The sequence below is a fragment of the Pomacea canaliculata genome, linkage group LG3, assembly GCF_003073045.1.
Source record: "Pomacea canaliculata isolate SZHN2017 linkage group LG3, ASM307304v1, whole genome shotgun sequence".
NCBI lineage: Eukaryota > Metazoa > Mollusca > Gastropoda > Architaenioglossa > Ampullariidae > Pomacea > Pomacea canaliculata.
Window position 1 is genome coordinate 27,269,150 of NC_037592.1, and position 10,829 is coordinate 27,279,978.

The window sequence follows — 10,829 nt, forward strand, 5'->3', positions numbered from 1 at the left end:
TGCTAGTAAAACGTCTTTTCAAACCAATTGTGAGAATTTACTTTCTTTTTTTTCAAACACAAGGAAAATATAAAATTATGTACATGTGACTTCTCCAGATATTCATGCAACATGCTCACACAGTCACACCTCTGAATCATTGCCATCACTTTCTCCACAAACTGCTCGCATAAAGCATTTCTCAGCTGTTAGGCCAATGTCGTCTTATTACAAGTTTGCTGTACATTTTGTCGTCCTTTTTGGACCTTAAAAATTACAACCCAATGATCAGCTATATACAGTGCTGCCAACCGCTGGCACTAAAACTAAAAAAAATATTTATCTTCTGTGATGGTCACGAGACCAAACTAAATGCTCAGCATGAAATGTTTCAGCACAACACTTACAAGTACAATATAGAAGAAATTTTTGATTTTATAGAACACTTGAAACAAAAATTATGAATGCACAGATCTAAAGGTGTATATCAAAGCATGATTATTCAATGAATAAACAAATTCCTCTCTAACATGCAAGCAATGCATGTGCAATCCACATATCCTTTCATGCTACAGGTGAGGTAGCAAGGTGACACAAAAATTGTATTAATTTTGGAATGTTTGAAAAAAAAAACTGTAGCCCTAAGTTTAAAGAAATGATATGTAATTTTAAAATGAATTTTAACATTGCAAAAGTCAGCTGTGTAAGAAGGTATTAAAGTAAGCAGCAATATGCTTCTATCCTGTTGAACAACAAGACTGAAGACATAAAAGGGGAATATTAATCAACAAACTGGCAGAGAAAAGTAAATCCATTGTCTCAGTTCAATCTAGCTATGTACAAAATCTTCAAAAAGAGTACTTAAGATGTTCCCACCAAATTGCTTATCTAATCTTTACGAACTTTCTTGTCAGCCATTTTCAGTCCAATCCATGAATTCAGCTGACTTGCCCGCAATTTGCTCCAGATCACATGATCTGAGAGCCCCAGAATCTGAGCTGCATTTAAGGCTGCTGCTTCAGCGGAAAGAACAGTACCACAGCCAAGCCCTGAAATCCACAAGTAAGATAATGGTATGCAACAAATCACAAATGATGGACACCTTCTCAAAGTACTACTTTAAATCAACTGAATTTTCAATGCATTTAATTTTGAAAATTTACACCTCCTCCAACTGACAAAAACAACCAAGAAAGAAATGTCCCACACTTCTTAATGTGGCTTGGAAATAATGCATTCCATTTCTGTAATATGAATATCTAAAATTCTGAGAACTAATTTTCTGTAAATAACTTAATCCTCACACTTAAAAAAAAAAGGATGAAGGTAATAAAACACCAATCATCTTGGCAGCCAATCACCTGCACTCAAAGACAGCTGTTCGGTCGACCATTTTCCAAAATGCAGAACAAAGTTTGGATTTTATTTGAAAACTGCTGGAACGTTTTCCCTTTTACTAAGGATGCTACTCACCAGAAGGCAAATGCAGTGATGACCATACATCTTGAGCAGCCCAGTCAGATGACAAAGGTGGGCAGTTGATCACTGGCCATGCAGAATTACCAGACAAAACTGGACCCAGCCCATTGCTTCGACCAGCAACAGCAACAAACACGGTTGGAATTCCCTCCCCTGTAATATCAATGCACTCGTGACTGCATTTGTTTATCAAATTTTATATTATTTTTACGCACATAAACACTAACTACTGATAAGCTAGTAAAGATGGAATATCAAATTTAATTTGTTTGCTTTTTAATGAACTGTTTCGTGTAGTTGTCAGTACACACAGGAAGTCATCTTCTCGCAATAGTAGAGTGGAATATGATAGACATGAAACCAACATCTTTGGACAATTTTATAGCAAAAATATAAAATAAATAAACACCCATACAAGATCTGATGAAAGGTACGTGCTACTTGCCTTCATATTCTGCAAGTATGTTCAGTGCTTCATCAGTAGCTTTATGTGCTGAACAGACACGCATTTCACAAGGCACTCCATACTGCCTGCACGCTGCACAAATCTTTTCACAGTGCCCTGTGTCTGTAGGTGAGCCCATGATGACCACAACACGTGCATGGGGTTTGGGTGACAACAGCTGAAATCACAAATCAAATCTTAAATCGTCGGCAAATGAAAATAACTTCTCCTTTTTTTGGACCTTGTGAGTCATCTCTGATGTGGTTCAATGTACATTTCCAAAACGGTTGCAATATTTGACCATGAAAGCATCTAGGATGCTTATTACTGTTATTATATTTTCATACAAGCCACAATCCAGCTGTAGTATTTGGTTTCACAAACTGACAAAACCAAACAAAGGAGTAAAGAAATACCTAAAAATCCCTTCCCATAAAAAAATATCAACAGTATAAAAAACAAGGGCCTTCACACATACCACATATGCATGTGGTTAATTACTGGAACTTACAGCTACACGCTCGGCCACCCACGCAAAGTTCCTTTTGACTGTCTCCAGTGCCTCAGGTGTTACGTCTTTTAGTTCCCTGTAAACCTGTTTGTCCTTCATAAGGCGGCGATCACCAGCAGGCCATAATCGCCACGAGTCACTGTCAATGACATCAGCCAACACCAGTTCTCCTATGTACAAATTTTACATGCTGTAATAATCACATTTTGACTCCAAAAGGACACATCAAAATAAGTTTTCACAAAATAAATTGAAGATATATATTCCAAAGACCCATGCTTAATTCTTTTCACAAAATAAAAGGGAATGCAAAGTCCAATGAGTGATGCTTATTTTTTTCGTAGAGAAGCTGGAAGGTATTCCTTCTACTGACTGATCTAATGTTACAATATAGATCCTAAGCAACCACAAAAAATGCCTTATAAACACCTACACACAAGGTTTCTTTTAAACTTTCCTACAAAACATTTGTAATGGCAATATCTAAACATTGTGATTCAACTTCCCATGATGTGTAGGAAGCATACACCAAGAGTGAATACTCACCAGTGTCTGACTGCACACCAAACTCAATCTTCATGTCAACTAAACTGCAGTCAACAGAGGCCCAGGATTTCTCCAGAATCTCAAAAATGGTAACTGTTGACTTCGCCAGTATTTCATACTCATCACGACCAATGGTGACGCCTCCAACATTGAGCTTTGCTTCGATTAGCTGCTCCCTTGACCACTGAGGGTCATGGTTTGCATCATCCTGTTCAGAGATTTCATATCTTCTTAATAGGGAATACACTTTTTTCCTACTTTAATGGTTTAAAACAAAACTGGAGCTCTCCGTTCCACAGTTACCATCTTTCATTTGAAGTTGGTACAAACAAAACATAAACTATATTTCTTGCAAATCACATCCCTTAAATGTTCCCAAAATGCTCTTTAAAATGCAGTGCCCATGATAGTTTTCTTTATTGTAGGTTGCGTAAATATTGAAACACATTGTAATTTTGTGCTACCACTCTGGTTTTAAGCAATGAACTGCTTTGCTTTTCATCCCTACAGAATGAGTGAATCTTCCCTGATGACACCGAGACTGCCAGCTTGTATGCAAGTTTGCATGTTATTCATGAGGCAATGGGTTTTTTATTTACAGGTGTCATAGGTGAAATAAAGACCACAAGTTAATTATTACCTAAACCAGGGTTCATATCAGTGAACATGCTAGTCCTTTACATTTACAAGGATACTGGACAATGGAGAACTTGCCTTAAAGAAAGTTTCCAGTTTAAGAGGGCAGAAACGGTAGCCTTCTCGTACTCCAGGGTTTCTCTTTAGAAAAGACCCGGTGGCTATTCGTCGTGTAACCCACTCAATGGGAATCATCTCACACCGGCGGGCAATGAAGGATGTATCTGAATGGCGCTTAACAAAATGTGTTTTAATCCCTGTAACAAAAAGTGATGACAGACTGCAAAGTGTGAAAACACATTTATATACAATCAGATCAGCTAAGATTTCAAATTCTTATCAGATGTTTCAGCTAAATAGCTATTTCATACTGTGTACAGCATTTTCCCTTTTACTTTTCTGCTTATGGTAAACATTAAAAGTAATTGCACAGTCGATGAGAATTTCTTTTAATAGCTAATATCACCACATCGACATCTTGTTTGACTCACCAGCATTATTAAGAAGTTCAAAAATGGCGCTAGTGGTGGCAGTGGAAATGGCAGCCTTGCCCTCAAGGTTGTGCGCCTTTGCTCCATCTCCTGCAGTAATTCGATCTTTAGACTGCAGCAGCACCTGACCAGGTGTCTCCGTGAGCTCATAGACAATTTTGGTCTTGCCCTCAATGAGCACACGACCTAGCTTAATCTCTGTAAAATTAACAAAAACAATGTAAAATGAAATTTGAATAAGAAACAAAAACAAAGTCAGTCAACAGGCCATCACATATGCCTGCACATACTGATACCTTTGGTATTTGATGGTGACAACTAATTACCAGAATTATGGGCCCTCTCCCTCACCCTAAATTTTTTCTGCAAACAAACATTTAAACTGTTGAACTTTTGCTTTCTTGCAAACTCATTCATGATGCCTTTGCAGATACACACAGAATCACATTGAAACAACAATAAATCTGTAAATTTATCCCCAGTCTTGCAAATGTCAGTTCAACTGAAGGGGGGCTGCCCAAAACCGAGTCTGGTGGTGAGGTGTTGTTGCGACCCTGTGCTCCTCAAGGGAGCAACAAGGAACAAACTAAAGTAAACTTGTAAATGTGCGTAAATACCAGCTATTTAATCATAAAAAATTATGATAGTCTCTTAGGCAGTATAAACATGTTTATTTGCTTGATATGGACTTCCTTGAAGCAGGAGTGAAAACTTAGTGAAAGTTGATGGCTGATGGTTAATAAATGTGAAGCCCCCACCCTACAAAATTAATTGAGACATCACTGCAAAAAAAAAAAAAAAAATTGAACAGGCTCAGATTGCATTGCTGTATTGTTATGTAGCACTCTAGAAGTGTACTGTGTATGTAAATGATATTGTACAGTCGACGTCTAGCGACGCTGCCCCTTTCCCACGCTGGCTGCGTTCGGGTAGCCGACCTTGAACTGCTCACCCGCCTGATGAACTTTAGGGAAACAATGACCAGTCAGGGCGAGGGGGATGGATGGCTATAGATCAGCGGTTCTCAACCTTTTACTTGTGATGCCCCCCTGACGAACAAAGGTACGTCCTCGCGCCCCCCTTAGCCAGCAATCTAAGCTAATTTCACTAATACCGGTACATGTATAAGAAACTTTTTAAAAAATGAACCACCTTCGCGCCCCCCTTGTAAGCAGGTCGCGCCCCACAGGTTGAGAACCGCTGCTATAGATTCTAGAATGTTCCAGGGTAGTGAAATAAGTTATAGTGGGGCTGATAGTGGAGTGGACTCTTTTGTAAATTGGAAAGAGAGAGAGAAGGCAGGCCAGCCGCCGAGTTACACTAAATAAAAACTACAGTGTTTGGAAATAGTATCTTTGTGTTGTTTCTGGTACGACTAGCCCACCCTACGTTGCCATCAGACACTGACGTGTTGGTTACAGTTATAAATCAGTAAATAAGTTCTTCAGACAATTCAAAAGAGGTATATGAAGAAACCTCCCATAAAAACACTGAACCGTGCACTGGCGTTGTGCGACCTAGTCTCAGAGAACAGGTTTATCTCAGTGTTAGCTCACTAACACGTGCAGTCGCTGTTTGAGAAACAACTTTATAATGCAAATAACTATTACAACTATCTTTAACTAGAGGTGGCATCAAGCCATTCAGGCCCCAGTCCTCAATCTGTCAATGCTGAAACTAGTCAAGTACCAATGATACTTTTTCAATAATCAAAACAAATTGGTCTATATTTCTTATTCAAAGTATCTGAACAAAGAAATGGAGTCCTTCACTTCGTTAACTGAAAAAGTAACTGGAGAACTAAAAAAAAAAAAAAAGGAAAGGTCCATACTGAAATCACCATTTCACCCCTAAACAACAAATTAAGGTAAAAATAAACAGTCAATGCTGCTATTGGTGAAACTGCTAAATGCAGTCCTACACTCTAAATTTAAGCACAACACTTCACAGAATTCAATAACACAAAGAGATCACATAATATGATCAAAACTTACCGGACATGCCCCAGCTCTGTTTGACGCCACTGGAAATCTGTAACACGCGCGAAGAAAGCACGTGCGCCGATGAGAAAATCCTACGCAGAAATAGATCTGACAGTGTATGCACGAACAACTCGCTGGACTGCTGGCAGACGATTTTTTTTCCAGTTAACTGCTGAAACGAGGCATGAGAGAAGAAAGCTTCTGGTTTAATTTCAGATTAACTACTTAAACGAGGCATGAAACAAGAAAGCATTTGGTTGACTCACATTCTTTGTTAAGCGAGACTAACAGCCGATCAGTTTGCAAGTATGCAACCCGTAACTAAAATAAGTAACTAAACATTCAAATACGATGAAAGTCGTATGCAATGTTTAACAGCCACAAGCTTTGTCACGAACGTATATTTATGGACTGATGTCTACATACCGGGACTCACTCTTAGCCTCTTGCGAAGTGCTCCGATGTCAGTCTCGGCGAACCAGACGATGACCTTACTTACGAAGAACAGCGCGAAAATGGAATTTAAGACAGTAAACTTCGGCCTTTTATGGGCGTTTTTTAAAATGGTTTCGCCGTGCGAGGGAAGGTAGGAGTACACGTGCGGTCAGTTTTCCCTAATGTCTACCCCAGCGGTTCTCAACCTGTGGGGCGCGCCCCCCGGGGGGGGGGGTCGCGACGTGCTTACAAGGGGGGCTCGAAGGTGGTCATTTTTTTACTTTCTTATACCGGTATTAGTGAAATTAGCTTACATTGCTGGCTAAGGGGGGCGTGCGGACGTACCTTTGTTCGTCAGGGGGGCGTCACAAGTAAAAGGTTGAGAACCGCTGACCTACTGTCACAGGCACTGACCTAGCAATACAATGTCTTTCTCAGCCGGGTACTTGCTGTTGGCGTTTACAAAGCTAAAGTGAAACGGTTTCCAACTGAACAAACTGTTCAGGGTTAGGACTGAGTGTATTCTCCACCAGCAAACAAAACTAGAATATTCAAAGGAGAGAAGAATGAATAGCGCAAATGACACACACATAAAAACAACTGAATTTTTGAACTTTATTTTTATTGCTTTTTTGTCTTTCTCTCTATCTCTTCTCTTTCTTTCCTCATAAGCAGGGATATCAATATTCGGCTTGTAGTCCGAGCTTACATGTACGGTCTATGTGTGCATTCCACCTATAAGTTGACGTGCATGTACACTAGTGTCCACACTGTAGTAGTATTATTTTATTTTCCAGTTGTTATGTATACTTTTTGTTTCTTACATTCTGAATCTGGAAATTGTTAGTCGTGTCCATCTCATGAATTCCATGTCCTTTCTACTTCACCATTTTCTTACCACACTGATCTGCACTTCCGTGGCAGCTACTCATCATAGACTTCTGGGAAGTCATCTGTAAATGTGCAATAACAGCCGAGGCTGGAAGCAAGAGGGCAGAGATTGTATATACACCGCTGTTAGTTTGGTTCTGGTGTGGTTTGTTTCCTTTTGGACAACTCAACGAAAACGAGTAAGAGAGGGGAAAAGAGCAACAGTAATAACAACAAAATATAGTTTGCAACTGAAATTCATTTAATTTCCCTGCACAGCTTCAAACACCTTCATCTCATGATTTACGTAACATCACAAGAAATTCAACGTTTCTTACTGGCAGGTGAAGTACAGGTATGCAAACAAAATCAGTGGCTGGAGGCACTGTCATACACATTGATATACAACAAAGCAAAATCACCAGTATAACAATGAAACCACAAAATTTAGCACTACTATACTGATCCTTCAATTGATATCACAGAATAACAAATACGTAAAGTGAACAAGATAAAAGATCAGCTATAACATACGAGTGGGTCTTGCAGTCTTAACTGGAATGAACATGAAGATAAAGCGTGCGGTGAGTGCGCGCAAGTGGAATTTTATGGATTTTACAATTATACGCATGATTTTGTACACTTTTTGTTTTGTAGTAGGAAGATACCCAGTGAATACGGATACGCGGGATAGCGATGTACTGGCCATTGAGGGTGGAGAAACTTTGCCCCCCGGACCAGGTCACGGCACCTGAATGTCCACACTGCTTCCAAGCACAAACCCTGCATTACAGCAGGAGGTCGCGAAGTCGAGTTCATTGGGAAGGGACAAGCGGCTTGTCCTCAAAATCGAACTATTCGGAATAGCATATATACCAGATACTGGAAAATGCTAGACTTTGTTGGACTCTGGGGGGGACAGGAGATACCTGGATAGAAAAACCGCTTTGGCAGAAGGTGAATGGGCAGGGTTGTCCATGGGACATATTTTTCTATCCCGTCCCATCCCGTCCCATGGCAATTATGCCTGTCCCATCCCGTCCCATACCACAGGATTCCCATGGTAATACAATCCTATGGACAACATGAAACCACTTTTCGGCTTTTGTTCTATAATTCCTGCTACTTTACATACATAGATGATTCATTTAAATCCTTGATGATGAAATATTTATTTGCAATATCAAATCGACTACCATGGGAAATACAAGTGTGTGCTGTCCGTCCCATCCATCCATGGACGTTTCCCATGGGATTCCCATTCCTATGGACAACACTGTGAATGGGTGCTGTGCCACAGGCGTGAAGTGATGCCAACTTGCGTCGTGCAAAAAGTACGAACACTGTACCCAAACCCAGATGTAGTACCGTATGTCGGTCACGAATGGGAATGTAGGGGGGAAAAAAAACTAAAGAAGAGGAATAAGAACTAAGTTTAAAAATTCCATTGCCTTTTTGTTTGTGTTATTTGGGTTGTTTGCCTTTGTCTCATTTCCTGTCCTCTCTCTCTTCTTACAAGGGAGAACACACAAACAAAACCACGGGTGCTAAACTGGTCCTAACCCTTTTGATTGTACAGGTCTTCTCCCGGTCCAGTTCTCAGTTTTGTCGACTCAGAAAGACACAAGCACCGATGACCTCCACCCGGCATAATGGTCGGGTTAGATAAGCGAAGAAAGAACGTGGAGGCACTATGTTGCAGTCGTGAATTGCACTCAAACCGAGGTGTACTTTAGGTCAGTCATCAGGAGGAATTAAATGAAAATATTAAATATTATTATCCCCTCTTATGAGTAAAGAAAGATGTAGAGAAAGATCAAGAGATGAAAACAATAAATATTAATTGTTTTTAAATTCAGTTATCTGTATGATTGTCTAATTTCAGCTGTTCATCCTTCTCATTTTTTTTTTTCTTTATTTCATGGAGAAAACATTTATTCGACAGTCCTAACCACAACAGTATGTTCAGATAGAAGCCGTTTCGCCTCACTTTTCTCGGACCCTACAGCAAGAACTAGTGGGCTGACAGACAGTTTAATTGCCAGGGCAGTCGGCGGTGTTTGTGTACCTCTACCCCGCCCACCTGTCGATGTAGTAACTGGGGGCAAGTGACCCCTGGCTGACGACCCCGCGTGTACTCCTACTCCTTCGCGCACGCGATACCATTTAAAAAAACGCCCACATCGACATCGGCCTTTTGTGGGCGTTTTTTTTAAATGGTTTCGCCCGTGCGAGGGAAGGTAGGAGTACACGTGCGGTCAGTTTTCCCTAATGTCTACCCTGACCCTGAGATAGGGTGGAGATCATATCACAGGCAATAACCCGAGCAATAAAACGTCTTCCAACTGAACATACTGTCAGGGTTAGGACCGACACTTGAATGTATGCTCCATAAAATAGAGAGAAAAATAAGGGAGAATAAAAGATGAACAGCAGAAATGACACAAACAATTAGAAATTGAATTTTCAAACTTTATTTTTATTGCTTTCGCGTAGCTGTCTTTATCTGTCCATGTCTTTCTTTACTCACAAGGGATGATAATATTCAATATTTTCAGTGTATTCCCCTGGTGACTGACAAAAAGTACATCTGTGTGTGGATGCTATGTTGGTACCTTTACAAATGGGCAACAATTCACACCTGTAACACGTACAGAGCCCATTCACCATCTACAATAGCGGCCTTACGGTTCATGTTTGTTGGCGAGTACAATGTGAAAGACATTGTAGTCATACACATTCAGTCTCGTACACCTCTTCGCTCCAAGTGAAGATTTAAAAAAAAATGGGTGGACATGTGCTAAAATCATCTTTGGTTGTCCTAACGGACGTTATATCGTCTGTAACAATAGTCTCTGCTAGGTAACAGTTATTCTGTGTGTAACAGGGTAAGATGCTGTCTCCTCACGTTCTGACCACTCGCCTCTTCACCTCCACTCCCGCCAAACACACCCGCGCATATCCTGTCGCTAGTCGACCCCTACCTCTTTCCTTCGGTCATGGGGTTGTCACATGGCCAGTAATTACCCCCCATCGCCATGTACCTGCCCTGTGTGTGTGTGTGCCAACTTCCATCCTACTTATATGCAATGTTCCATGACTTAGCCATTTAAGTTATTCGCTAAAGCCACGGAAACGTTCTTGTATGAAGCTAACTCGTTCTAGCAGTTACTTGAAAAAAAATATTTCTGCAAGCAGTCCAGGGATATTACTTCGTGGCTTTCACAAGATAAAATGTGCTTTTTATGCAATGTAAATTGTGAAATTCATCAGTACATTTTTAAGACTTGAATGATGAAAACAATGGAAAATGAATATATTATGGCTGTGGCTTTAAAGGGACAAACTTTACATATCTATAATATCTTCCAATAAAACCTCTGGTTCTATACTTTTGACAGTGGTTGTGTTACTTTTGTGATTGAATGTGTGAATGTGCTGAAACACCTTGAATG

At 40.2% G+C, this 10,829-nt stretch overlaps 1 protein-coding gene across 1 annotated transcript; it reads right to left on the minus strand.

Annotated features, from left to right (window-relative positions):
* Positions 1–15: 15 nt before the first annotated feature.
* Positions 16–6,201, minus strand: LOC112560933 (multifunctional protein ADE2-like). Its single transcript, XM_025233059.1, has 8 exons — positions 6,082–6,201; positions 4,088–4,285; positions 3,675–3,853; positions 2,961–3,168; positions 2,415–2,584; positions 1,904–2,081; positions 1,453–1,611; positions 16–1,028 (listed from the first exon to the last, which is right to left on the minus strand). Exons 1-8 carry the CDS (start codon positions 6,086–6,088, stop codon positions 868–870), a joined length of 1,260 nt encoding a protein of 419 aa, XP_025088844.1. The 5' UTR covers positions 6,089–6,201; the 3' UTR covers positions 16–867.
* Between the last annotated feature and the right edge of the window lie 4,628 nt (positions 6,202–10,829).

Coding starts and splice junctions, on each gene's coding strand:
- LOC112560933 (XM_025233059.1), bottom strand. Junction 1,612..1,903: donor CATACTTGCAGAATATGAAG/GCAAGTAGCACG, acceptor TTGATATTACAG/GGGAGGGAATTCCAACCGTG. Junction 1,029..1,452: donor ATCACTGCATTTGCCTTCTG/GTGAGTAGCATC, acceptor TGTGGATTTCAG/GGCTTGGCTGTGGTACTGTT.